Source organism: Fonsecaea erecta (genome assembly GCF_001651985.1).
Source record: "Fonsecaea erecta strain CBS 125763 chromosome Unknown Scaff9, whole genome shotgun sequence".
Lineage (NCBI taxonomy): Eukaryota > Fungi > Ascomycota > Eurotiomycetes > Chaetothyriales > Herpotrichiellaceae > Fonsecaea > Fonsecaea erecta.
The window spans coordinates 217902-245390 of record NW_017387252.1 but is presented as its reverse complement, the minus strand read 5'-3'; the positions used below and the strand labels follow the sequence as shown (position 1 = coordinate 245390).

General features: G+C 54.6%; 11 protein-coding genes across 11 annotated transcripts; 5 read left to right on the top strand and 6 right to left on the bottom strand.

Moving 5' to 3' along the window:
* Nucleotides 1-225: 225 nt before the first annotated feature.
* On the top strand, nt 226-2244 carry AYL99_09325 (hypothetical protein; the record flags this gene model as incomplete). Its single annotated transcript, XM_018840832.1, has 3 exons — nt 226-1023; nt 1086-1404; nt 1469-2244. 3 exons carry the CDS (start codon nt 226-228, stop codon nt 2242-2244), a joined length of 1893 nt encoding a protein of 630 aa, XP_018689513.1.
* A 1018-nt stretch (nt 2245-3262) lies between these two features.
* AYL99_09324 (hypothetical protein) lies at nt 3263-5446 on the top strand (the record flags this gene model as incomplete). Its single annotated transcript, XM_018840831.1, has 6 exons — nt 3263-3296; nt 3381-3935; nt 4030-4363; nt 4472-4746; nt 4866-5099; nt 5301-5446. 6 exons carry the CDS (start codon nt 3263-3265, stop codon nt 5444-5446), a joined length of 1578 nt encoding a protein of 525 aa, XP_018689512.1.
* A 638-nt stretch (nt 5447-6084) lies between these two features.
* AYL99_09323 (hypothetical protein) lies at nt 6085-8349 on the bottom strand (the record flags this gene model as incomplete). The annotated part of the gene is made up of 5 exons (XM_018840830.1): nt 6085-6599; nt 6705-7325; nt 7387-7544; nt 7617-7901; nt 7940-8349. The coding sequence occupies 5 exons, from the start codon at nt 8347-8349 to the stop codon at nt 6085-6087; spliced, it is 1989 nt and encodes a 662-aa protein (XP_018689511.1).
* A 910-nt stretch (nt 8350-9259) lies between these two features.
* On the bottom strand, nt 9260-11086 carry AYL99_09322 (hypothetical protein; the record flags this gene model as incomplete). The annotated part of the gene is made up of 3 exons (XM_018840829.1): nt 9260-9507; nt 9589-10743; nt 10873-11086. 3 exons carry the CDS (start codon nt 11084-11086, stop codon nt 9260-9262), a joined length of 1617 nt encoding a protein of 538 aa, XP_018689510.1.
* A 773-nt stretch (nt 11087-11859) lies between these two features.
* AYL99_09321 (hypothetical protein) lies at nt 11860-14670 on the bottom strand (the record flags this gene model as incomplete). The annotated part of the gene is made up of 2 exons (XM_018840828.1): nt 11860-14562; nt 14668-14670. 2 exons carry the CDS (start codon nt 14668-14670, stop codon nt 11860-11862), a joined length of 2706 nt encoding a protein of 901 aa, XP_018689509.1.
* Nucleotides 14671-15486: 816 nt separating this feature from the next.
* On the bottom strand, nt 15487-16320 carry AYL99_09320 (hypothetical protein; the record flags this gene model as incomplete). The annotated part of the gene is made up of 1 exon (XM_018840827.1): nt 15487-16320. One exon carries the CDS (start codon nt 16318-16320, stop codon nt 15487-15489), a length of 834 nt encoding a protein of 277 aa, XP_018689508.1.
* Nucleotides 16321-17053: 733 nt separating this feature from the next.
* Nucleotides 17054-17878, top strand: AYL99_09319 (hypothetical protein; the record flags this gene model as incomplete). The annotated part of the gene is made up of 1 exon (XM_018840826.1): nt 17054-17878. The coding sequence occupies one exon, from the start codon at nt 17054-17056 to the stop codon at nt 17876-17878; it is 825 nt and encodes a 274-aa protein (XP_018689507.1).
* A 399-nt stretch (nt 17879-18277) lies between these two features.
* AYL99_09318 (hypothetical protein) lies at nt 18278-19574 on the bottom strand (the record flags this gene model as incomplete). Its single annotated transcript, XM_018840825.1, has 3 exons — nt 18278-18610; nt 18678-19163; nt 19233-19574. The coding sequence occupies 3 exons, from the start codon at nt 19572-19574 to the stop codon at nt 18278-18280; spliced, it is 1161 nt and encodes a 386-aa protein (XP_018689506.1).
* A 340-nt stretch (nt 19575-19914) lies between these two features.
* On the bottom strand, nt 19915-21549 carry AYL99_09317 (hypothetical protein; the record flags this gene model as incomplete). The annotated part of the gene is made up of 1 exon (XM_018840824.1): nt 19915-21549. The coding sequence occupies one exon, from the start codon at nt 21547-21549 to the stop codon at nt 19915-19917; it is 1635 nt and encodes a 544-aa protein (XP_018689505.1).
* A 609-nt stretch (nt 21550-22158) lies between these two features.
* On the top strand, nt 22159-22974 carry AYL99_09316 (hypothetical protein; the record flags this gene model as incomplete). The annotated part of the gene is made up of 1 exon (XM_018840823.1): nt 22159-22974. The coding sequence occupies one exon, from the start codon at nt 22159-22161 to the stop codon at nt 22972-22974; it is 816 nt and encodes a 271-aa protein (XP_018689504.1).
* A 558-nt stretch (nt 22975-23532) lies between these two features.
* On the top strand, nt 23533-24993 carry AYL99_09315 (hypothetical protein; the record flags this gene model as incomplete). Its single annotated transcript, XM_018840822.1, has 1 exon — nt 23533-24993. The coding sequence occupies one exon, from the start codon at nt 23533-23535 to the stop codon at nt 24991-24993; it is 1461 nt and encodes a 486-aa protein (XP_018689503.1).
* Nucleotides 24994-27489: the final 2496 nt, after the last annotated feature.

Below are 27489 nucleotides of genomic sequence, written 5' to 3'. Positions count from 1 at the left end.
ACAGTTCTGCGTATGGTCGCATCTCGTGTTGTTGCTCGTCGACTTCCTCAGCGTGTCACTTTCTGGAGCTCTCAATGCAGAGGATATAAATATGGTGGTGGTGTTTCAACATTTCCAGTCTCTACCTTGAAAGGACGGAAGAGTTTCTTTACTTCTTCAACCCGGCGCGTTTTCAACACTACAGCTTCAGATCTTGACCACTCGGGACAGTTTCAATCCCCCGAAATGGCGCCTCGCGACGACAGACCCGAGGTGAGGTTCAGTGACGCTCCTGGCATGCCCGACCCGGGCTTCTACTCCCACGCCGTCAGCCTGAAGCAATCCAACCGCTTGGTCTTCACGTCGGGCATCATCGCTCAGCGACCAGACGGCAGCTTTGCGGAGTCGTTGGAGGAGCAGGCCCAGACGGTGTACGAGAACCTCCAGCAGGCACTGGAGAAGTCCGGCGCGTCGGCGCGAGATGTGATCAAGGTCACCTTCTACGTCGTCGACTGGTCCCTTGAGCAGGGCAAGTCGTTCATCTCGCTGTTTCTCGACTTTATGACCGACGAAGATGGCACCGTGCGTCGCCCACTCACGACTCTGGTCCCGGTCACGAAGCTTGCCATACCGGGAGCCAAACTTGAAATCGAAGTGGTGGCCGCGGCCGGAGGGCATGCCTCGCGGTACGCAGGGCCCTCCGTTCGCTCCTTCGCTCGACCCGCCACGCCGTCAAAGGTCGACGTGGTCGTTGTTGGGGGCGGCTTCAGCGGCGTGCAAGCGGCTTGGGACCTCCAAAAGGCCGGCTTGAGCTGTGTGCTTTTGGAAGCGAAACATCGCATTGGCGGTCGAAGCCGGTCGCAGCAGCTGCAGAGCGGTCCGGGCATCGTCGAGCTGGGGGCAACCTGGATCAACAAAAAGACGCAGCCGAAAGTGTACGCCACGGCCAAGCGGCTCGGTCTGGACATTGTGGATCAATATACCGACGGAGACGAAATCTGGCAGTTCAAGGACGGGACGGTGGTGAGGGCCAGCCCTGGGTCTGTAAGTTGTGTTTCGATCAGTTGTTTGGAAATGGTGTGTTTGCTGATTGATTCGTGACCCAGCCCGAGGCCGAGCAGGTCGCCCAGTTCAACATAGCGTTGTGCGAGGTCATCGACGGGGGAAGCGAGAACATTGACATCCGCAAGTCCCATGAATTCCCCACGAACCTCGACGTCTCGATGGAGACGTGGTCCGAAAGCAAAGGGTTGACTGACGATCTGACCAAGGCCGCGATGAAATTCTTCACCGGCGCCGTGGTCGGTCGCGATCCCGCCGAGATTGGCATGCATTATTTCCTGGATTACATCAAGTCAGGAGGGGGTTTCATCAGTATCGCGACCGAGGGCGAAGAGGGTGCCCAGTCACTCAAGATCAAGCAAGGTAATGAATGAACGACCCAAGGATCGACGTGAGAGACTTCCCCCCCCGCTTACATGTCTGGCAGGTACATCGGCTGTGGCGACTGGTCTTGCTGATGAGATGAAACCTGGATCCATCTTCATCAACAGTCCGGTCGACAACATCCACCAAACGGCCGCAGGAGCCCTCGTCCACACGGCGACTGGGGAAAAGATCTTCTGCCGGAAAGTGGTTATTGCTATCCCGACCAACACCTATGCGGGGATCAACTTCTCACCTCCCCTGCCCCACGACAAGAGGGCACTCGTCTCGCGCACCAAGCCCGGCGTATATGCGAAGATGATTCTCACGTACAGTCGGCCGTGGTGGAAGGAGCTCGGCTTGGTGGGCAAGTTCTCGAGCTTCAAGGGGCCGATCTGCTTCTCCTGGGACATTTCGGACGACACACGCCAGCAGTACTCTCTGGCCATGTTCATCGCGGGCGAAGTGGCGGCCAGATGGGCGACGCTGAGTGAGCTTCAACGCATTGAAGTCGTGATTGATCACCTTGCGGAGCTACTGGGGGCCGAGCACGCGCATCTCGCAAAGGACGACGTTCTCGAGGTCAACTACGTCAACTGGTCAGAAGAGGCCTACCTGGGCGGCGCACCCACGTCGACCATGGGACCGGGCATGCTCTCGCGGTACGGCACGGCGCTGCGACAGCCGTTCAAGCACATCCACTTTGCGGGCGGCGAGACGGCGTACGAGTGGAAGGGGTACCTGGAGGGAGCACTCCGAGCGGGTTCCCGTGCAGCCGACGAGGTCATCGCATGGGCCAAGGATGAGGGACTGATCAAAAAGGTGTCGGCGAATCTGTGAAAAAGCTGTCACATAGTCATCAACATTACTCGTATTGCGTATTTGATACTCCGTACTCCGTATTAATATGAGATATATACTAATTAGGCAGGCAGTGCTGGGGTCCCCGTACCCCGCGTTGCACTAGACCTATTCGGGGTTCTTGATACTCACTTTTAACCGCGGTGTCTTCCTAGTTCACAGCTATCACACAGCACACGCACTTCGCCGATCTTACAGTTTGTATTCCGCCACTTCTCCCTCCCAAAGAGCCCCGCCTCCACATCTCACGTCTAACATTCGGGAAGGAACTATGTTACCACATTAAGTTTTTGCTAGTGTGATCCCTGGATTTATACAAACACTTGTTTCTGACTAGATGAATGAATCCCCAGGGCTACGCGGAACAGAAATAAATACAGTGGCGACAGAAAGGAGTGAGGAGATGTACGAGGTCTCTGCCCATTCGACACTAGTCCACCACCTAAGCTCGGGGGAGGGGCGGTAGATAACACCAGTGTCATCAGGTGGACACAAAGATAGCGGTGCCAGCAAATGGACAACGACCAGACAGACAAAACAGACAGGTAAGTTGATATCATTTCGTGGCGGGGTTGATTGAGAGGAGTGTTGGCGACGAATGGAGGGGATATCCTTGCAGACGACGGGATGATGATGGCCCTGATACCGAATCGGAACTCAACAGCCTGTCCGTCCCTGCAAGCCAGCATCGTGCAGCTATTAACGCACACACGCACACACACACACACACACACACACACACACACACACACACACACACATATGCGCATATCTCGGCCCAATCCGGTGACGGGCATTACATGCATCGAAGCGCGGTTAAATGTCTCCCCCTTCTGCACTGCAATAATGGGTAGCCCTCACACGGGCCGGCGAATGAAGCGAAGGGCCCGGATCTATCAATGGACCATTCTTATATTGTTATCCCACCCTCTCCCCCAGATGTGGCCTTCCTCCTTCTGCGTGGTTTGTGGCACGATTTCTCTGGAGCCTTTACACCATGGACAGCAAAACCCCCAAGACACTAGAAAGTGGTCAGTACTTTCACACACCACCCACTTACTCCCTGGATAGACTTCTTTCCCATTTCCAGAACTAACAGATTACCCACACTACAGAGCAAGACCTGCAGCAATTCGTCAGCGTGGGCGATGGGAGCCTCCAGGGCGTCACGATCGGGAGTGCGCCGGCCAAAACGCACTTCACGAAATGGAACATCGTCGCCTTCGCCTTTGTCATCTGCAACAGCTGGGCCGGCGTGGCGGGCAGCATCCAGCTAGCCCTCTTACAGGGCGGGCCGGCCACGCTCATCTACAGCATCATCGTGTCGTCGATCGCCTACATGAGCATCGCCATTTCGATGGCCGAACTGGCGAGCGTGTACCCGACCGCAGGAGGGCAATACCACTTCGCCTCGATCCTCGCGCCCAGGAAGATCAAGCAGGGCCTGTCGTACGCCTGCGGCCTGCTGTCCATCTTCTCGTGGATCGCCATCGGCGCCGCCGTCACCATCATCCCCGCCCAGCAGATCATGGCCCTGGTGGCCGCCCTGAACCCCGGGTTCGAGACCAAGCAGTGGCACGTTTTTCTGATTTACCAGGCCATGGCGCTTTTTGTGCTCCTCAACAACCTGTTTTTACTCAAACGCGCGCCGTGGACGCATAACATTGGATGTACGCATTTTCTCTCCCATATCAATCATTCTTGTGTTTGTCGTCGTCGTTGTTGGTGTTGGATAGTCCGAAAGCTGACTTGTCTGTCAAATAGTCGGCCTCACGATCTCGCTGTTCCTGGCCAGCTTCGTCGCCCTGATGGTGCGGGCGTCGCCCAAGGCCCCCGCCCGCTTCGTCTGGGCCACCTTCATCAACTACACAGGCTGGTCGGACGGCGTGTGTTTTCTCATCGGCCTGTCTACCTCCTGCTTTATGTACATCGGGCTGGACGCCTCGATGCACATCGCCGAGGAGTGCAAGGAGCCGAGAAAGACGGTGCCGATGGCCATGATCACCGCCGTGCTCATCGGCTGCACCACCGCGTTCGCGTACACCGTGGCCCAGCTCTACGCATTGACAGACATCGAGGCCATCATGACCACGACTGAGTACGTATCCACATGCATGACATGTCCCCCTTTTCTCTCAATCGAAGATTCAAGCGCCAATCAATGAAGCAAATACATATTATCTGTCACTGACATTCACACAAACAGATACGTCCCCTGGGTCGTGATTCGGCAGGGCCTGCGATCCACGGCCCTCACGGCGGCCTTCATCATGGTTAGCATTGTTATGGCGGTCTTTATCCTCAACGCTATCCAGGAGACATCGAGCCGGCTCGCCTGGTCGTTCGCCCGCGACAACGGCCTCGTCTTTTCGTCCCGCGTCGCCCGCATCCACTCGACCCTGCAGGTCCCCGTCTATGCGCTGTTCCTGACCTACGGCATCCTAGTCGTGTGTGGCTGCGTATTTGTCGCATCGACGACGGGTGCGTACTTATTTATTTATCTATTTTGTCACTGCCTTCTTTTTTTTGGCAAGCCGATTCCATTTCTTTACTCTGGGGTGTCTGCTTCTTCCCCCGCTAACAGGTATGGGATTCAACAGCCTTCAACGCCTTGATCGGCTCGTCGATCGTGCTCCAGGAGATCTCGTTCCTGATCCCCGTCGCCCTGCTCCTCTACCGGCGGCGCGGGGAGAAATACCTGCCGCGGACCCGCTACTTCGCGCCGCCGTCGGTTGTGGGATGGACCGCCAACGTCGTCGTGGTCGTCTTCGCCCTCGTCACCACCGTCTTCTTTAATCTCCCGCCCTTCCTGCCCACGTCGGCGAACACGATGAGTGAGTATTTCTTTTTTCCCCGTCAGATCGCACAATTCGTGAGAAAGATATATATCATACCAGGGATACATGCACATTCGCATATATATATATATATCTACCGACCTCCCCTTCCCCCACCCCATCGTGTTTCTTCCTCTCGACGTGCGTTTAGATTTTTACTGACCGCTCCACTCCTCCCTCTCTCGTGGCAAATAACAGACTACACCTGCGTCATTCTGGGCATCGCCCTCCTGCTCGGCATCGCGAACTGGTTCGCCCACGCGCGGAAACACTACCAGGGCCCGACGATCACGTTCGAAGGCGACGACGAGGCCCGGTGGGCAGCGATGGTCGCGGAGCAATAAGAAGAGACTCAGAGAGAGGTAGGGGGAGAGAGAGAGGTTCGATACGGTGTGAGGAGCTACTTCCGGGACTGGTATGCCTGTGTATCTACCTGTGTGCCTGCGTGCCTGCGTGCCTGCCAGAGGTCGAAGGGGGGGTACATGGTCGAGGTGCCGTCCGGGGTGCATTCCGGGGTATATGTGGTTACGGATCTGCTTGGAGAATGACCACTTCCTCCCTCCACGGACTATTACCTTGTTCCGCATTGACAGCCAGCTTGGACAGAAACCCTACAGTAAATGGTTGTCGTCGTCGTCGTCGTCGGGTGGTCACGAATCTAACGGGGGAATATATATATAAAACATTAGGATGTCAATGTAGGAGACAAAAACACACACACACACACACACACACACACACACACATACACAAACACATACACACACTCTCTCTCTTTCTCTTACACATACATACATACACACAAACCATACAAAATCCTCGACTCCCTGCGGATCTTCTTTCCCGGGGTTTTTTTTGGATCTTCCTTCCTTGCCTCTTCCTCCCTTTCTCCTCGCTCTGCTCTACTTTATTCAAGCACTCTAGCACTGTAGCTAGTTGGCTAGCTAGGTAGCTACATAGATACATACACACGCAAGCTATGCTACGCCACCAGCTCCCAGAACTGATCAAAATCCAACGTCTGCATCATGGCCATATTCTCCCCACGGCCCTCGGCCACGGTATGCCCATTGCCCAAGTACGCAAACCGATTGGTCCTCCTCCTCCTTCTAGACCCAAACCCACCACCACCGCCACTGGCATCATCACCACCGTCCCCGTCCCCGTACTCGTAGTCATACTCATACTCGTAGTCCTCCCAGCGCGGCTCCCGCAGCGCCTCCATGAAATGCGAGCTGGTGCCGGCGTAGATGGCGACGACGCGCCCGTCCGTGGTCCCGCGCTTGTACCAGCTGGCGCAGGGGGCCGTCCACACGCTGCGCTGCAGCCAGGTCTGCGAGTGCTCGTTGAACTCGCGCACCACGTCTGGCTTGATTGTCATGCACCGGATGCTCTGGGTCTGGAGCTTGTTGATCGCTTTGTAAATGTACGCCGCGGTCGTTTGCAGGCCGCCCACGAGCGTGCCGTTGGAGATGGGGCTGTTGGGGCCGAGGAAGGCTGGTTTTTTTCTCGTGGTTAGGTAAGGGGGCTTCTTATTCTTTTGTACCGAGGGGGGCGGCAAATGAAGCATATGCAAGAGCAGGGTTCGGGAAGGTATCTTACAGAAATAGTTGGGAAACCCCGGCACCGCGATGCCAAAGTACGCCTCGGGCTCTTCGTCCTCCCACTTCTGGCGCAGATCGACGCCGTCCAGGCCAACGATGGGAATGCGCGGTTTGAACGTGGTGTCAAACCCTGTGGCGCAGATGATGGCGTCGAGTAGCCTCTCCTGGCCGTCCTTGCACAGAATCCCGCCCTTGGTGGCGCGGACGATGCCGTCCTGAATCACCTCGACGTTGGGCCGCACGAGGCTCTCGAGGAACCCGATGCCGGGCGTCTGGCGCCGGCACCCGATGGGGAAGTCCGGAATCAGCATGTCGGCGATGCGCCGGCCCTGCTCAGTCTCCCCGAGTCGCTCCTTCATCGTCGCCGCGAACACCACCTGCGCCTTGGCCTGCAGGTCGCTGGTCTTGATCGCGCGGTCGAAGATCTGCGCGCGGCGGTCCGCCAGACTGCGCCGGTGATGTAGCAGGTATTCCGGGTCGTTGTTGAACCGTGCAATTTCGTCTGCCGTGTACCGGTAGTGTTCGTCCATCTCGGGGTCGCCGTCGACGGGCTCGTTGATCCCTGGACCGGGCGAGATCCAGGTCTTGGAGCGGATGAAGCTGGTCAGTTTGTCCACGACTGGGATATAGTCAGTATACACATCCCGGTTTATATGTTAGGGATGATGGCACATGGGCACCTTTGACGATCTGCGGCACGATCTGTATCCCCGACGACCCGATGCCAATGACGGCGACGCGCTTGCCCGTGAGGTCGTACGACTCGTCCCAGCCGGCCGAGTGCATCAGTTTTCCTTCATAGTCGGCAATGCCGGGAATGTTGGGCCACTTCCAATTGCTGTAGCGTTGTTGTTTGGTTTGTCAGTCTTCTGGACACAGATTCCCACTTCGCGTTTAAGAGAGACCTTACTTGAGCAAGCCCCCTGCGTTGATGAATATCTCGCAGTGATCATCGAATTCCTCGCCGCTGGGCTTCCTCACCCGGAGATTCCAGCGCCCCCGGTCCGCATTCCAGACCGCACTCAAGATCTCGTGCGAGGTGTGCATGTACTTCCCCACGTCGTACTTCTTGATGACCTGCTTCATATAGTCGTGGATCTCCCGTGAGCTAGCATAGTAGCCGGGCCAGTTGGGGTTGGGCTCGAAGGAGTAGGAGTAGTTGTGCGCGGGAATGTCACATTGGCAGCCCGGGTACCTGTCATACACGCACAGACGTTAGGGGTCTGCAATCACCTGGCGATGCATAGTGAAATGTAGGTGGGTAGGAATTCTGGCAGGAGAAAGACATGCCTGTTCTCCAGCCACGTCCCGCCTATGTCGGCATTCCTCTCGTATATGCAGAACTCCACGTTCATGTCGGTCATCCGCTGCGCATAGACAATACTCATCACGACCCCCGAGTAGCCTGCTCCGAGGCACACGACGCGGACGAGCTTCCTCGTGCCCATGGGCACCTCCCTTACAACGTACGGAGTCTCCTTCGTGGTGAGTGGTTCAGACTTTCCGTTTGTTGGGCGCTTGACGGGCGTGTCGGGGACGCCATCGGCTACTTGCACTTCATTGATAGCGGCCGCTGCTTGCTTCATGTCGAGAAATCCGCTCGAGAAGGGCGGGTCGGAATTGATATCCAGGAGGGGAGCCATGGTCGTGCTTGGAGGGAATTGCTGTCTGCTTGCTTCTAAACACTGGCGAACCTGGTCTTGTTTAGAGATCGATAGCAGAGAGCGAGACGTTCAGAACTTTAGATGTCCTGCGTATCTCCTCCTGTCGATGGATGTAATTATAAGGATCGAATGAACGCAGATGCTTCCATATCCAGCTACTCCGTGTCCAGGAGATATTCATCCATCGACTCCACGTTCTTCGTCGGTCGGAAGAGAAACGTACCCTTCCCCTCCTCCTCTGGCACGATGTCGTCTTGCCATTTGACTCGCATCTTAAACCTCCGCTGGTACCCGCGGTCCAAAGTGTGTAGGAGATGGGAGAGGGGAATGGTTGCCCGGAAGCAGCGAAGCCGGAGTTGTACACCTCCGAACCGACGGCGCCATCTTGTTGGCGCTATATACCGGCGATCACTGCTCGATGCCCGGAGGTCTGAGTTGCGGATTGCCCACCGCTTTCTCCAATTGATGCCTCGTCGGGACAGTACCATCGGCCACTTGCCGCTGCTAATTGTTCAGTCGGCTGCGTGTACCATGGTCACTTGGACATCTCTGTATGTCTCTTTTGGGATCTCGCATTTGGAGATAGATAAGCATTGCCGAGGAATGCGCCAATTAGCTCGACAAGGCTTGACCGTTGTACGTAGCCTGTATGACCCATGAATGACCAGCTGGGCACCTGGAACACAATCCATTATAAAGGACCAACAAGCATCATGCGGGTTACTGCAATACCAAAACTAGCAATGTGCACTCGCGCCAGCTTGGATACCAGTGACTTAACAGCTCCCCCATGAGGGCCTCGGGTCGGCACGAAACAACTTTACAGTGCACATCAGTCCTCGCCGTTCACTTATAGACCTCAGCTGGTGTTCCCTGTCTGAGCAGAGATCTATGCCACTTTCTCCACCATTTGAAAGACGGCTTTCTCATTTTGTGAGTCCTCCCCTTCGACCGGTGTATTCGACTCACTCGACTTTCCAGCTTCAACCATATGGATTGCATCATCCCGCCGCACGACATCAGATGGGAGCTTCTTAGCACGACGGACAACGTCAAAGGGACTGCTGGCGCCCTTGAAAACGGCATCGATAGCCTCGAGCGAATGTCTGCGAGTTTCAGGGAAGAAGAAATATACCACTAGGTAAACGAATCAAGTCAGTCATGAATGACTCTCTCTGACGTCGGACTAGGGTTCTGAAGGAGACAAGGAATACTCACCAGGGAGAATGATGCACAGGTTAGTCACCGCAAAGATGATAAAGAACTTGTTCCCCAGGTTCGTAAACCCAATCGGCGTAATCTCCACCACGAGAAAGTTGAAACTCCACAGCGTCGTCGAGGTCAGGCTGTAAATTGGTACGCGATATGCCAAAGGGGCGACTTCCGTGCCGTAGAGATAGTTCACCCCCAATGCGCCGACGGTGAAGAAGAAGCCATACAAAAAGACACACAGGGCTGATACGATGGAGCATGCGCGAGAATCTGCGGCGTGGCCAACAGTGCCAACAAGGATGATGAATACAACGCCCATGCCTGCGGCACCGAGAAGCATGAGAGGGCGACGACCGATGCGGTCGACGGTGTAGATGGTCAAGAAAGAGCAGACAATCTGCCAGGTGTACACCGAGCCCGACAGAATGCGGGATGTGAGGGGCGGCAGACCGACATATTGTTCGAAAATGGTTGTCGTATAAAACCCAATCACGCCGGCGCCGTTCATCTGTTGCGAAAAGGTGCTGAAGCATGCCAAGAAGGTGCGATTGAGCAGCCGGTCACCCTTGTTGCGGAACAGACCCAGAAGGCTGCCTTTGTCCATTTCTGCGAGAGAATTTTGCATCTCGTGGATCGAGGCCTGAATCTCAGGTGAGTCCTCCGGCAGGTCTTCGAGGATGGCGAGGATGGAGGTCGCTTCGGCAATGCGTCCCTTCTTGACCAGCCACCGCGGTGAATCGGGTAGGAACATGCAAGCTGCGAGAATCCAGATGGCGAGCACAATGGGAAACGCCCAGGGAAACCGCCAGCTCACGCTGCCCGGCGCGAAAAAGAAGCCCAACTCGACCCACTGACTGAGCGCCAGGCCACAGCTCGCAAACATCCCCTCGAGTACGACCAGTGCTCCACGGTGTTCGGCGGGCGAGCACTCAGACTGCCATACGGGCACCGTGGCGCTGATGGCGCCAAAGCCAAAGCCGAGGACGACACGGCTGACAAGGAGCTGGCCCAGAGAGAAGGACGTACACATGATGGTGGCGCCGACGATTTCGATGACGGAGCCGATCATGATGGTGCGCAGGCGGCCGAGTTTGTCCCCGAGCTTCAGACATAGAAGAGAGCCGAACATGCAACCCACGGTGTACAGTGCCACAACGGTGCCTAAGAGCGTTGTAGCATATTAGCCTCCCTCGTATTGCGCAACCAGACAAGAGCTGGTGGCATCGATAGCGTCGACGGATAACAGTGGCGACTTGAAATCGACAGAGCACAAATGCAGCAGGAGCTTACCCTGAATCCTTGCATTATCCGCCTGCTGTTTGCCAGTCGTATTGACAGTATCAATCCTCGGGAAGGTCTCGACAAAGGATGGAAGTGTCAACAGACCACCGGCAGCTGCATTGTTATACCCGATCATGATATAGGCCGGGCAGACAACCATGACAATCAGGGCTGTTGTCAGGCGTTTGCCTCGCAGGCCGAGATAGGGTGCCTTGTCCGCCATGCTGCTGGGCACAGAGTGTGAGTCAAAGACACAGCTGGTGTTGAAGGCAAGGGTTCAAGCAAAAGGGGTAGGCTAGGCTGTGTCAGAAGTGACAGAAATACTCTGGAAAGGAGAGCTGGGCCAGGAGGTCGTGAAGAACTGCGCAGTCTGGAACATGAGCTGGAGACATCAATCATGAGATCGAGACGGCAGACGCCATGTGTTATATCCCCTGCAACTTGGGCCGTAGCCTGTCTCCCTTTCCCCATCTACATTCTGCTTCTCCGGGTTTACGTGTGGAGAAGCTGGAGAAGAATGGCGAAGAGTATAGCGGTGCTGCACCCGCCCCAGTGGCTCGCTTAGACGGAGGTCACACATGCGAGATGTGATCGACATAGGGGAAGCTGTGGGTGAAATGATGGAGATGATTCATGGTCCCGGGCTCTCAGCCGATGGAGCCGAGTTAGCCGGGCCCCTAGCCGGTGTGATAAACAGGCTGGGAGGGTGGCGAGATGAAGACGGCATCTGAGCCTATATCGAGTATTGCAATGGTGGCAGATTGGAGGTCTGAGGTGATTGTGGGTGGCGGAGGATACATCAAGAGAGGGCGAGGTTGGCATAGCATTGGAGGCCAAGTGATGTGACGGATCATCTGTTGATCCGTTGCCGTGGCACACCGACTACCGGACCGAATACGAGGTATTACCTCGCAGATATTTCTTGAATAGATACCTGCCCTTGTCGCCTCAGAGAATTACGAGTAGCTGAAGCCGAAATCTCTATCTCAAACCTCCTCAGCTCGCACTCGGCTGGAGTATCCCAAAGAAATCGTCGTCGTCGTACAACCCGAACCCATCAAGCCCGGTATTCCAACTCCAGTCCATGTTCCAGTCTTCGTTCTCCTCTGATCCATGGGACCCCGCACCATCAGTCCCTTGCACTCCTTTAGAGAAGTCCATAGGCTGGGGTGCTGGCAGTGGATGGCTCAGAGTTTGTCTGGTTCCTCCACCTACTTCGCTGTGACTTGGATGTACCACCTGGCGAGTATGTGAGTGGGACGAATAAGGGACGCCAGGGTTGTTGCTAGGAGGCGGAAAGGAGGCGGAAAGAATGTCCCTCGTGCGTGGGTTATTACTCCCCCCCGCGTTCAGCTGTCCATGCCCTGTGTCTCCGTCTGAACCCGCTCTCCCCAATCCACCACTCACTGCTCGAACTTGCTCCGGGGCTGTATCTTGTTCGAGCCCCAAATATTGCACCAGACCCCTCATGATCCTCAAGGGCTTCCTGAGCCCCAAATTTGCTGGGGTGGTTTCCTTCAACGCCTCGTAGCAATCTCTGATCTCCTCCACGTTCCTACTCGGATCTTTACTCCTTTGGGCATCCTGCATAAACACCATGACGGCGTTAAGTATGCAATATGACAAGCGGATCGGAGCTCGACCTAGGGTGAAGGAGCGACGGTAGGAGGTGACAAGAGCGCGGATGGACAGGGCTGCCGAGTAGCAATCGAGCCGAGCGGCGGTAAGGAAGTCTGAAGGGGCTTGTTGGGGTGGGGGCGACGTTCTCGTTGAAGTGAGTCTGGAAGTACGGTCGGATGAAGGGATAGTGGTGATTGTGGTAGGGTAGAGGTGCCCCCCTGGAAAGAATGGCCTCAGGAGAAGAATCCTCAACGCGAAATAGGTAGTATGCAAGGTAAGAAGATGTGGTGGTGCTGGGTGATCATCTTCTATTCTGAGGTGTACCGGCAGCTTCCTTTCCCATGTTTCTAATGCTTCGGCGATGCGTTCAAACGCCCTCACTCTGTCTTCTTCAGCCATCTTCAAAGATGAAACCGCATATATCGAACTGATGAGCATCTCCGCAATCTCCGCCAGGTCGAGAAGTGCCCGGAACGTGCTGACCGCATATGTGGGCCGTGGGACGTACGCCGCGAGAAGCTTTGAGGTCGGGCTGGAGGAATAGAGCGGATCGATGTACGGTTTCCAGGGCTCGGTCTCTTCATAGGTGTCGAGGAGTCTCTTACTGACGTCGCTCTCAGACACCTGCAAGCAGCACGGTCGTCCCAAATAGAGACTCTGGACTTTATCGTTGGCATACGCGGTCCAGAATACACGCTTCCGGATTTCGATATCCAATGCTGTCAAATGACCGCAGTTGCCGTTGCTGCTGCGTGACGACTTTTCCAGGTGGCATCCAAGGTCGATTACCATCCGATACGCAATGCCACAGTATACCCATCCCGGTGAGGTCTTCCCAATCGACACCAGGGCGGTGCCCATGAGGATCAGGCCACATATGGAAGGTACACTGGGAGTTTCGATCCCTTCCTCTTGCAGGCACTCTCTGAACCGGTCAAGGAATTGGGCAGCAACAGTCTGCGGGTCATCTTTGTCCCTCCGCAACGAGATACTCCGTTCGCTGTACGTGGCAGAGGCAAAATATATGGCGTTGAGGAGGAGTTTATTGATGTACGGGCCATTGTTTGCGAGGCTGTCCATCACCGCTGGACGGTAAGTAATCAGGTATGAGAGATGAGGACGGTTCCAGTGCAGATCGAAGAAATGCATTGCCATCTCAGGGTCGAGGCCGTCGAAGTCGAATCGTCGTTCGTACAGATGAGCCACCTCACGATGTCGTTGCAGCGCGGCATGAGCAACGAGTTGGGAAATGATCGATTGAACTTCAGGAGTGAGAGTGTCGTCGTCAGAATCTCTCGATGCAAGCCTCGTGTCGCTGGAGGCACTGGCGAGGCGCGAAGCGGAGGTGCCTTCTTGGGAAGGGACGGAATATCGGTGGTAGGGGCCGAAACCGATGAAGTTTGAATGCTCGGGAAGGGTGCCGTCGCCGCGGTTGGAGAGCTCGTGCATAGCGGAGGAGGGTCCGTGGAATATCGGGCTGTCTTCTGCTTCTTGATCATCTTCTTGATGGCGGCTTTGATCTGGGGTTTCGGGGGGTATCGACGTGGCGCGGTGATTCCACTCAGCTTCAACAGATCTGTAGCGTCGCGTCGCTGCGTGACCTTCGTCATGGGGCCGTATCTCTGGTATGGCTGAAGGAAAAGCACCGTGCGCCGAGAAGGTGGTTACCACTCTTTCCGATTCGGTCGAGGGATGGTGTGATGGGAATGGAATGGCTCTATCTGATGCTCCAGGGATTCTTGTTGTCCCACTTGCGCCTAACACCCTTGCCGGTGCCTCATTCCTTGTGACGCGGTCGTTAATCAGGCTCTCGCAGGCCTCATTGCTGTCGGTAATATCATCCGTGGGGTCACCGTGTACCATTCGCTGGTGCTGGCCCAGGATATTTCTAACATCCTCAAGACTTTCAGTCTCCCTCAACGTCTTGACCAGCAGCCTCAATGAGTTGATCTCTTCATCTTTCCCTTGAATCTCCGCCTTTGTCGGCCGGCTGAACTGCCGCCTATCTTCCAGGTAGTGGCATGGCTGGTTGTATTGTGTGCAGAAGCCGCATTGAGGCCGCTTGCCGTTGCATTTTGCCTGAGAGAGATGTCAACTGAGTCAATCGCGGATTCACAATAATGCAGAGTCATAAGTAGTCTGGAGGGACTGTGGTAACATTGACTTGAACAGCCCTGGCTCAACCATCTGTGATCAAGATGGAAGATCTCAGAGGGCGTCGATATACAACTCTGTGGACGGCCAAGAACCTCGTACGGAAGTGACATCTGCGATAATCAGGGGTATGGACGGACCTTACGCATCCGACATGCTTGACACGCCTTCCGAACGGCTCTTCGAGGCACTGTTACAGGTGTTGGAGCAACTCCTGGGGGGCCCATCCTGTCAATCTGCTGATTATTAGAGCTACGGTCATTCTCTAGCCTCTGATGTTTGGATATGGTCGTTGGTGTACGATGGCACTTACATCGCCGTATTCTTGGGGGATAGGAAGAGTTCTGAAGACGCCGAAGACGGAAAGCGGAGAAAGTAAATGCGGGCGGCCCCAGCCTCCTGTATGAGGGGGGAAGAAGGTCTTTTGCATACGACAATCCTCTTCCGAGGGACAATGAGCGGAGTAGCAGCCCGGTCCACAGAACCAATGAGGGAATCAGGAAACTTCCCTTTGACTTTTGCCGTAGGGAGGAGTTGTGCTGGATGGACTCGTGACTTTACAATGGCTGGCAAGAAGATGAGCAAGCAGATGAACGGATTAGGAGGTCGTGGGATCCATTCACGGGGAGTGCAGCACGTTGAAAACAGCCAGCGAGAGACGGGACGAACCTGATCTGTCAGCTAGAAGACATCTACCAAGAGCCCCCCCCGGCTCATTTCTACTATTCGTGTAAACATTGCTCCTCGTGAAATCTACCCTTTGGCTATCGACAAATTCGGATACCGTCCCAAGACCCTTGGCATGGCTTGTCTTGACTTCCTCTTCATCCGTTCAAAGCCCCTTTACATCTACAGCCTCGCCTGCTCTATCGCCCCACACGAGACTCCTCCGTCCACCACGATCTCGCTTCCTGTTATATACTTTGCTTCTGAACTGGCCAGGTAGAGGACCGCATGTGCCACATCCCACGCGTCTCCCATTTTCCCCAGGGGCACCTTCGCATCCCGGCTCCTTTTCAATTCCTCCTCCGTCACACCCGGAGGCAGGTGCTTTAACAGTCTGCTCTGCACGAGCGGCGTGTTCATCAGCCCCGGCACCACCGTGTTGACTCTGATGTTTTGGGAGGCGTGGGCAATGGCTGTGGACTTGCTGAACTGGATGACGGCCGCTTTGGACGAGGCATAGGCGATATGGTTTGTGCTTAAAGATCGTATGCCCGCGATAGAGGAGAGATTCACGATTGCGCCACCCATTGGTTGTTGTTTCAACATTACTTTGATCACAGCTTTGCAGCACAAGAAGACGCTCTTCATGTTGACCGCCATCTGCTTGTCCCAGACTTCTTCCGGCATGTTTTCCGCCGATCCCGGTGCGGAGAGACCGACGTTGTTCACCAGCACATCTATCCGTCCATACTTCTCCACGCACTTCCCCACCTCTCTGTTCACATCCGTTGCCGAGGTGACATCGCACTGCGAGACGGTGATGCGGTCTGCGATCTGGGGATTTTCAGAGAGGATGTAAGAGCGCGTCTCCTCCGCCGCGGTGAGATTTAGATCCACACCATAGATAGTGCCCCCTTGTCGCGCGAACAGTATGGCGCTTGCTCTGCCATTGCCAATGCCGGCGCCGCTGGAGCCGACACCGGTGATGAAAATGATCTTGTTGTCGAAACGAAGCATTTTGCCGTAAACCTGAACGAGAGGATGACATGTTGAGGCTCCTGATCCCACGAAGAAGTGAGTTATATGGGCTCCAAGCGACGGAGTTAGCGTCTTCCCACTGCCTAGGTAACTTTTTGGTACTTTTGTCGCCCCGCAGCCCTCGCAGGCGCGTGGATGCCGACGGAGACCAGACTTCCGCTTTCGTACAGAAAACTTGCCTCTCCAAGGACCATTTACCTAGTCGAGGTTGACCTAGTGCCTTCTTGTCCAGACTTTGAGTTGGGTGAGGCTGTGAACCACCTACGTCCTCAGCCTTGATGGCTTCCACTTGATATCCTGAACGTGGAACAAGCTCGGAATGGTTCTGGCTTCAGATTCGAGTCCGCTTCAGTGGCTTTTCCTTTTAGCTGCAAGTCGTCTACCCAAGAATGGGCGACGTAGAATCCGGATAATTTGTGGATACCATGAGACCATATTTTGTCTTGTGTCGTGATTCCCACTTGTAAACCATATCTCAAGTAGGTCTCCAGGTCGAAGATATATGGACCATAATGATGAGAAGTTGGCGCTGAACGGGCCGGTTCAGGGCCGATTTGATGTAACGGCCGACATATGTCGACGTCATTTCTCCATCGCCTTATCTACGCATTGTACACGTTCCCCTGTATATTTTGCACCTAAACATCTGTTCTATTATCGTCTCGACTAGCGGTTTGATATCCCTCGTGGAAGTGTGCGCAACTAGCCAGCCATGTCTCTGTCACAGCTGGACGTGGTGAAGTCGATGTACGATGAGCGGAGCGAGCAGTACGACGAGAACGACGTCCACGTGCGTCAGGCGCAGGACTACATCACCTGGGCGGATCTGAAGGAAGGCGAGAACCTACTCGACCTGGCCTGCGGGACTGGCCTTGTGGCCATCGGCGCCAAGCAGGTGGTCGGCACGTCAGGGCGCGTTGTCGGCATCGACATCAGCGAAGGAATGTTGAATGTCGCACGACGCAAAGCCCAAGCCGCAGGGTTCGATATTGCTTTTTTCAATCACGACGTCGGCGACCTCACTGGCCTGGACATCGTGCCAAAGGGCTCGGACGGCTTCTTCGACGTGGTCACCTGCGCTTCGGCACTGATCCTCCTCCCCGACCCGCTCCGGGCCGTCAAAAATTGGAAATCGGTGCTCAGGCCCGGTGGGCGCCTCATCACCGACGTGCAGACCAAGGACGCAAATCTGGTCATGAACATCTTTTCGGCCATCGCCCCGCACGTCGGCGAGACCGTGCCCTGGCACTCGCATCTGTGGCAGTCTCAGCAAGCCCTGGCGGCTCTGATGGTTGACGCAGGGTTCCATGTCGAGAAGATCTTCGAGACCGAAGCCTACGCGAGGGCACAGTATCATCTCGACGCGGCGCAGGAACTTTTCGACAAAGCTGTCGGCAAGGCCATGTACAAGGACTTTGGTCGCGCCGAGATCCGCGAGAAGGCCAAAGAATTGTTTGTGCGGAAATTCGCAGAGATTGGAGAGACAATTGAGGAAGAGACAAAGTACTGGGTCATTGTGGCCACGAATCCGAAATGACGAGCAAATCAAGAAGCGTGACCGACTGTGTGTACATGCTGGTAACGGACTAAACCATCAGTAGAAGGACAGAAACCACGCTAATCAACAGTCATTATATCTACCCAAATTCACGCCTTTTGTCCACATCAATAGTACAGCCCGTCAAATCCTGTGCTGACAATTCTCCTGGCTATTCTCGTCTGTTGGTTTGAGTCGAATTTAGAAAAATCGGCGTCCGTTGGGTGGTGTGTCATTTACGGTGGCCTCTGCAAGGGAGAGGTTGACATGTCAGAAATGTTTAATCCCAAGCAATTCTGCTCCCTAACTGGGTATACATAGAAGATGATCGCAAGAGACCAATGTGGCAGAAGGAGAAGGAAAGGCCAAGGACACACTTCACGACCACTTGACTCTTTTTTAACTTGCCATACCTTGTTCGGCGACCGGTTTTCGCTTGAATAGCTTTCTCAGACTTGCGGGCTTCTCTCCTGGGGAACGCTCTCGTCCCGTTACTGGCGGCGCCATCTCGGGCTCGGTTGCTGGAATGGGTTCGTGGTGTACATATCCGGGTTGAAACCCGTCAGCTTCATGAGTCGGCCAGCCGCCAGGGACGCCTTCCATTTCGGCGCGACCTCGTTGGAGAATTTCATCGTTACGGGCGTTGATTCGGGCGGCATTTTCGGGATTTTTGGATGGGAAGCGGCGGTCGATTGTCGAGCTAAAAGTGCCTCGAAGAGTTTCGCCAACGCCCTGTTGAGTAATGTGGGTCAGTACAATGATTTCGAAGTACCCGAAACAGTCGGGGACAAAAACTGACGTGAAGTCCCTTAGCCGCTGCCCGCAAATCGTTGATTGTGCTTTGATTATGTTTCATTGGCTGATCAGCCGTTTTTAGGGATGACCGAGTAGGGTAGCTGAAGTTGTGCCTTGAGGGGCTGGCGGGTATTTCTCCGCTGTTGCGTCTTGCATAAGGAGGATCAACGGGGCTCACGGGGCCATTGTCTGCAGGGTATGCATCCCGTGAGAAGTCACCGGATCTCCTCATGGCACTTTTGGCCGGTATGGGAGGCGAGTCAGCCGCAAGCAATCCTCCACTTGTCATCACAGGTGGCCTTCCGTTTTGGGCCATGCTGGTAGATGTCATGGGTGGTTGATTAGAGGGTTCTGGGGTTGTGGATCCTGCGGGCATTTCCAGCAGTTGAGGTTGCTGGCCCGGACCGGGTTGTACTTCGCGTTTGACATCCTTTTGCACATCTTGATGCTTCTTTCCGCCTCTTGTTGTGGTGGTGGTCGTGGTAGTCGTCTGGCATGTCGTTAGCATTCGAACGAAAAGGACAACCCACGGCGTGGTAAGTATCCTGGGCGGACTCACAGTCGTAGTCACTACAGTGACCACTTCCCCGGTATCTTCATCGAAGACCTCCCCAGTCGAGGGCTTCAATGCGAGATTCCTGCCCTGGTCGATGTTGGCTATCTCGCTATCCTTCTCCGCAGATATTATCTCATTCTGGTTTCTTTCTCCTTCGGGAGTTATTCCTCCCTGAACACCATCTGCACTATTGGCACCGCTTGACGCATACGCCGAGTCAGGGCCGACATCTGGCTGTGGCTCCGGGGTCTTCTCCCGCTTTCCGAGGAGACGGCCTAACTTTCGGTGTTTCTTCTCCTTTTCGTAGGGAGGTGCGGTCGAGTTGGCAAAGGCCGCTTGGGACATTCTCGAGCAAGATCAAGGGGGATTGTGTATATGAGATATCGATGACAGTAAAAGCTGTGGTAGACGACAGACGTAGTGACAGGAGGAGAAAGCACTTCAGAAGCTCATGGAGGCAGTATTTCAGGGTTCTGGTCCCTCCTTGGTATGATGAGCACGCCGCCCAGTTGATCGTCCCCAATGATGTCATTTGCAAGCCATGATCGGCGCATTAATCGAGAAACGCCACGATTCTTGCACAGCCACAAGCCGGTTAACGGGTGAGAGGAGGAGAAGAAACGGCTCGCTAGAAGCGGGCAACCAATCAATCGCCTTCGGAAACCGGCCGCCGTTGACGCAAATGCTATGGGTCTGCTCTATGTCTGATAACCGATCCCATCCCTCCTCTCCGGCGTAGATTCGTATAAGCGATGTCTAGTTCCAGCTCGATGTCGCATCGGACTTTTAGCTCACAGATGTATGGCCACGTACACTTCTCCCCTCGAGCACTCCATTTCTGCAATTTAGCAGGTGTAGGAGTGTCAAAGGTGCGGAGGAAATCCCACAGCCCGAGTTGGGGTGTGATTGATATTTTTGACCACGAGGCGAGAGTTGGAACGACTTCGTCCATCAAGACCCGCTGGAGGAAGGTTGGAAGCATACCAAAGTGATTCAAAACCTGCAGCCAATGCAGCATTTCGTCCAGGACGAAGCGAACCACGATCCCAAGAGGTTGGTGACGGTCGGCAAAACTCTGCAGTTGGATGAAAGGAGCTATGTAGGGTCTGGATTGAGATATGATGAAATGATTGACGTTGAACAGTTCACCTATCCGTGTGAGCGGTGCTTCCGGGTGGACGGTGGCTTGCCGGTGCAAATTGCAACCTTTCTCGGAGAAATCGGCAGCAAAATACAAGGTGATATCGCCTGTAGCACTTTTGCACAGTAAGTGGACAGGAGCGTACATGGCTTTGGAAGTTGCTATAGACGCCACCACCGCAGATCGAACAAGAACGTGAGGTGCCGTCAGGTAATTGAGGAGTTGTGGTGTCCCGGCCACTTCAGACATGGCGATGGTTATGTTTAAGATTCTCCCGGTTTTTGCATACGCCTCTTCAAATGTGATATCGCCCAGATTGTCTCGGGTGCATTCATGGAGCACGTCGATATCAAACACGTGGTGGGAGGTACGATAGCGTTGATACCGCCGTTTGATGGTGGCGAAGAAGGAGGAGTTGAACCAAGATTTGAGTCCACCTGTGGCACATCTTTCTTGAGAGCGAATGAAGGCGTCGAGGTTTATATTGGTGGCTTCCAGCACGCCAATCAGGTCTTCGTCTTTCGTCACACATATATGTGCAGCAATCAGAGCTCCTGACGATGTCCCTGTGATTATCCGGGGAAGCAGCCGCTGCAGATAGAGTGCTTTGACCACTCCAAGATGGCACATACTGATCATAGCGCCCCCTTGAAGCACCAGACTCGTACGTCCAAGTGCGGTCCGCATGTCAATAATGGCCTGTCGCTTCTCCTGGGCCGGAACAATGGGAGCAGCCCCATTGGTGACCGGGTTTCGATCCGCAATGTAGGTGATGCAGTGGCGCACCTCCATCACATAGTCATGGATCAGTCGTTTGGTTTGTATCTGTGATTTTCGGTACAAGGCGGGGGATAGAATGCGACACATGTTACGGGAGCTTTGAGCTCTGAGCTGACTGCACAACCCTCTCTCATCTCCGAGACGTCGACTTCGTTCAAGGTCTCGCTTCAAAGTTCGGAGGATGTGCCAGTCGTAGCTCGAGTGACGGTCCACCTTAACCCACTCATCGACTCCATGGATGGCATCGTACTCGAACTGTCCGGTGTACCAGGCTTCATAGGTGGCGGGCGTCGTCTCGCCGTTGATATGAGGCTTGGCCCAGGGCTCGACCCAGACCAAGAGAAACATGTACCGAAGGACGCTCCATAGGGTGCTAAAGATGCGAGAAGGGCCGTCCATTCTTGTAATTCATGGCAATTGCAAGCTGCCATGGGAGTTTTGCACTCTCCTGCACCGACAGAGCACTACTCTGGCAGGCAATATTGGAATATCGAGGAAGGGTAGAAGTCCGACGACAGCTGAGACCGAGATTCATGGAAGAGGCTCGGTCACGCTGCTTTTGAGCTAGTATTCCCCCTGCACTCTGAGTTAGCGTCTTGGCACCAGCAGCCTAAAGCGGCACTATCACTGCCCCTTTGCGCCGGTCAAGCCTTCGCCGTTCAATCCTCAGTACACATCATTCGCATCTTCAAGAGTGCCATCCCAGTGCACTCCTTGACATCCGACTCAGCGAATCCAATTCGTCTCCAACCGCGTCTGCGACCAACAGCAAGGAGCATACAATCAGCCCCTGGACGACAGTCATTCAGTGGAACAGAATGCTGCCGATATCGGCTTCGCTGATCGATTCTCCAATATATTGTCATGAAGATATAATGGGTTCTCATACTCCTGTTCTGCTGTCAGGCCCTGGGTGTCTTTCATCTTTCTAGTGTCGGATACAGAGTATAGTGCTTCTGATAGGTGACATAACTTGGCGAAGCGTGCTTCGAGACTATCTGATCCGCCATGGCAAAAGAGCAAGCCGTCTATTCTCACGGCCATCACAAATCAGTTGTCGACGACCACGCGCGTCGTACGGCTCAAGACTCAGCGGCGTTCCTTCTGCCCCATATCAAACCAAACCACGTCATTCTCGACGTGGGCTGCGGTCCTGGTACCATCACTGCAGATCTCGCGACCTTTGTACCAGAGGGCAAGGTCATCGGTGGTGACGCGGTTGAGTCTGTCCTCGAACAGGCGTCTCAGTACGCCTCGTCAAGAGGGCTGACGAATCTCACGTTCCAGAAAATCGACGCCAATGGCTTGCCGTTTGCGGACAACACCTTCGACATTGTCTTCTGTCACCAGGTCCTGCAACACGTGAAAGACCCGGTCGCCATCTTGAAGGAGATGCGCAGAGTCGTCAAGCCCGGCGGTATCGTGGCTGCTCGGGAAGCAGACTACAAGTCCTTCGCTTGGTACCCAGAGACTCCTGAAGTCGCTCGGTGGGCGGAACTGTACCAGCAAGTTGCAAAGGCGAACGGAGGCGAACCCAACGCCGGCCGATACTGTCACGTCTGGGCACGACAAGCTGGCTTCTCGCCGGCTGATATCACCGCCACGTGGGACTGCTGGAGGTACGCCGGGCAACGGGTGGCTCAGTTCTCTCAGAGCTGGGCGGGGAGAATCTTACAGCCGGGATTTACGGGGACTGCCGTCCGGGAGGGATTCGCGACGGAAGACGAGATCAAGAGCATCTCGGAAGGCTGGAAGACATGGGGCACAGACCAGGATGCTTTCTTCGCCATTCCTAGCGGACAGATATTGTGTCGTAAGACATAGCAAGGTGGACCAAATCCCGTCCGAGGATGCCATGCAAAACAAAGGTTGTGCATTCAGAGCTCGGCAACCCCATCCACTGCACTTGTCTTCATGACAAAATCTACTTCCATTCCTGAGGCCTCGGGCTCCCAATTGACTTGGGACGCCCTTTTTGACCTGTCCTGTCCATACACTCCCCAGTAAACAGGGATCTTCCTCCACCATCGGCAAATATCCGACCGTCCACAATTGGCTCACGTCAGAAGGCAGAGCTCAGAATGAGGAGAAGCTCGCATGATCCCCCTCATGATATTGACCCAAATGTCGCCATTGCGTCTGCTACTGGATGGCAGGGGACTGCTTAACATCACATGCTCACCACGACATCCTGAACCACTCTCCACACATGTTATGTTCGCTGACCAGCCCAATCGCCAGTCAGACATATCGGTTCATGCTACGACTCTTGCAAGCACCATGTTCGTCATCTGGCCATAAAGCATCCACCATTCTCCGCATTTCGTCTGCAATCCAACAAACTGAAACATGGGGGATAAGTATAGAACCAACATTCGCAATATGGCAACGGCGTCCAAGATCAGTCTCTCTACCGACGTGCCGGCCATCGTGCATGTCGAGACCCTAGACCGAGACGCCACCGACACGACCAGCTCGCTCTTGAATCACAACCACACATTACACGACATTGTCTTCGACGCAGTCGGCCGCCACAACCATATCGTCCACCACATTCTCGCCTCGTTCGCTCTGGGGGCAGACGCGGAAACACTGCAGAAGCAATACGACCAGAATGCATCGTACCAGCGACCTCCCCCGCCGGCGGATGACGACGTCGTCAACGCTCTGGGCGGCAACTCGAAGGTGTTTTTCGATACCATGGCCAAGCCGGAGAACTACTCGACTTTCCTGGCCTTCTTCACGCGCAAGCTCTCTTCAGCATCCATCCCCGACGTGCTGAACGAGTACGTCTTCGACGAGACGCAGCTGGCCACGACCATCTTCAACCGCTTCTTCGCGGGATACTACCACCCACTGATCCACCTCGGGTACGGCGTGGAGTTCAACCAGCCGGCCATCGTGGCCGAGGCGCTGGCCCAGGCGTGCGTGCATTCGACGTACCTGGACGCCTTTTTCGAACTCACCGCTGCAGCCGCCAAGACCGCGACGCCCGACACGATGGTGAACCTGCTGGACAAGATCCGCGAGGACCCCATTGTCTCCACGGCCGCGCACTGGGAGGACGGGCAGAAAGTGCGTGACGGCGTGCTGGCCCGTGCCAAGTACGAGATGATCGCCTACGCGGCACAGTGGCGGCTTTCCGCACCTTACACGCAGGAGAGCCTGGAAGAAGCCGCCGCGGAAGTCATCAATGCGGACGCGTACTTCACAGGCGCGGCGCAACATCCACCGAAAGTGGTCAAGATGGACTTCTTCTACATGCACGCGGTCAACTCCAGCATCTTCCTGAGCGTCTTCCTCGCGCAGGAGTGGATCGCCCCACCCGCGAAGGCCAAGCTGGTCGAGTGGAAGGGCCGGCTGGACCTGGCGCTGTACGCGTCGCGGCGGGCGCCACGGCTCCTGCTCGACGAAATCGCAAATTACCCTGCAAATGACAACGGCCGGGAGGCTTCGCTGCTGCTGTGCTGGGACGACATGTTCGCGGCGGCGAGCCGGTTCATGGACGACGGGCACACGGCAAAGTTCATCCGCGCGCTGGCAAACGGGGAGAGGGCGTGCGCCCCGTATGAGAATAACGGTAGCAAACACGCTGGTTCGTCTGTGGAGGACGGTGGACATGGACATGTTAATGGGCATGCCAACGGGGACAAACTTAATGGAGAAAACAAGCACGACGACCGGTGGAAGATCAAAGGAGACATGTGGCGGCGGCTGGCCATGATGGTGTTGGACAGCGTGCAGCCCGAGAAGGGGGAGAGGTGGGCGAGGAGCGTGGGCTTTGACGAAGCATGGAATGACTTCGGATTCAGGAAGAACTATTCCAGCAAAAACGGAGCCTAGGATGCGGTTGTGGTGATCAGTCTTCTTTTTGCAGGAAAGGTCGATTCTTGATATATGAAGCAAGGGAATCCATTACACGTGCACACCACGGAGAGGCACCTTGGCATTTCTGTGAAGGCTTCATCAAGCCGTCCCCAGAGCCATCTCCTGGTCTCGCTGTTTATCGCGCTTTTCCACCACCTCTGTGCCCGACTCCAGACTCCCTCAAGCGCCAGAAACAACGCCACTTCAGCCCTCGTATGATCCCGAGGTGAGATTCCACCATGAAAATCATGCTTTGCCCCAGCCCATTATCCTTGACAATGCTACAGAGGTCCTTCATGGTATCTGATCGTACAAAGGAGACAATCGTCCGAAGAGTCACAAGGTTCAGGCCACGGATGGAGGTGGCGAAGACCGCAGAGTCTCGTCTTGGCAGTCTCAGGTCCGTCCCTGTACCTTGACACCAAGACGCATTCGAAGATACTGTCATCTTGGTGCTGCGGTCCAAATCTGCAATGCAAGGATACTCTCGCTTCCGGGGTATTGTTGCTAATCGCGCGTAGATGATGCAAATCCTGATACACAGATTGCAATTGAATAATCGCATATAGCAGGAGAGAGTTCCAAAAGTTGGACTCCCATGCCGACTGTTGTGCAAGACATACACAGCTCAGCTCAAGTGCCAGAGTGTAGGAGAGGTTGAAAATAAATTGTCGGTGTATTTCCGTAGACGGAGCTGGCACGACACGTTCTGTTTTCCAGAAGCTGAACAAGGTGGAAGCTATGGTGAAAAACGTTCGTGCCACCGATTCCGAGTGCAATTTCGATTCACCAGGAACGAGTATGAGGATGGACTCAGTATAGAACAAGGCATAGTTGCAAGTCAGTGAAATGCCAACATTACCCAAGAAGACCATACCCTGAGGTTGAATGTTATGGAGGGATAAACGTCGAGTGAGACCGAAATCGTGAAGGAGATCACCATCAATGTTGAATGCAAGTGAGAGATAATGTGACAGTAATGTGGTCTCCACATGGTCCCGCTTCATTTTATGAGATCCGGACGCGCTGGGCAATTCGTAGACTCCTTCTGAGTCACATTTCAACCCCGACAAAAGAAATGCGAGATCAGTCTCCGCGACTTTAGCGTCAACTCCCTCGACGAAGAAGCGAGGGTTCCCACACGTCGGTATCTGTTTGTCCATATTCTCCGTAAAAGCGGATAATCGGTCGATGCTGTCTCGAAATAAAGCCACCAGGTAAGGTGGCTTCGGAATGACTTCTATCTGTGCTGCAATCGCCTCGGTGATGTGTTGTAAATTTGTGGAGATGTCACTGCAGTGGTCCAGGTGCCGTATAAGACCAATCACCAATACTAGGAAACGTCGCAAAACGTACATCGATTTTAGGTAGAGAGTCCGTTTCTGGGCGGCAGTTGTTTCTTTGCTGGCCAAGCGGTTGTCATGCAGTTGTTCACCAAGTTCAGATATTGCCAGAATGCTGACAAGAATATTTTGAACGAGAAACTCGAATCCGGAGAAAGTCTGGGCTCTCTGGCGGAACGCCCTCCCGGCCAGCACGCAAGTAGCGAGAAAAGAGGTAAATACCCGTTCTGGAATCCGCCTTGGCTGGTGTACCAAAATTTCGCTGCGCCATTTGGAGAAGCCGTTTTGGCCTTCTAGCGAGGCGATATCAGCTAATTCATATACTAGAGGTCGCAAAACAGGCTCAAGACACTGAAAGAGGTCGAGTGAATTCCCGTGCTTGTGGCCGCACAGAGGGAGATATGAACTCCATTGAGACAGCTCGATGACATCGGACAGCCTGAAGTGAACTGTGCACGCGTACTTGAAACCATACGTCGAGATCTTGGATCCATTCAGGGCTTTTCGACAATTGTTGCACGGGCGTGTGCCTGAACACTGGAATTTTGCTCAGAATGAGATCCAGTAAAGGAAAAGGCCAACTTACAGCCAGTTTCATCCATCGACACCGAAAGCATGCGCCCCCGTAAAGGTCAAGATCTTTCTTGTTCTGCTTTCGGGCTTCAGTCCACTTCGGTCGTTTCTTGGTGTCCTGCGCCCCAGAAAATGCATAGCATGACATGTGGTAACCCCCTTCTAGTTGCTGTTCGAACGGTCGTTTCCGATTGATTGGTAATCCTATAGTGGCCTTGGATGGTTCTCCCACGTGGGCCGCTCTCTCACCGATTCCTGGTAGGTGAAAGGTGGCATTGGATGCGTAAGCCGTCTTGCTGGAAGCGTTTGATTGATGCGGCGAGAAGGGAAGTTGGCTCAGACCAGAACCTTGGGGCATGGAGTTCGATAGTAATACCATTGGCTGTTCATTGACGCTTAACACTGGGTTCTGGGACGGGGCATGTATCGGTGTTTGATTGGAGGCAATGCGAGCAACATTGGTGGGTTCGAACGGGGAACACATGAGAGCTGAAGGCACGCATGTGCTCGGAGGTGCTGGGGGCTCATTTGAGATTGGGACTGCCAGAGGGCTCCA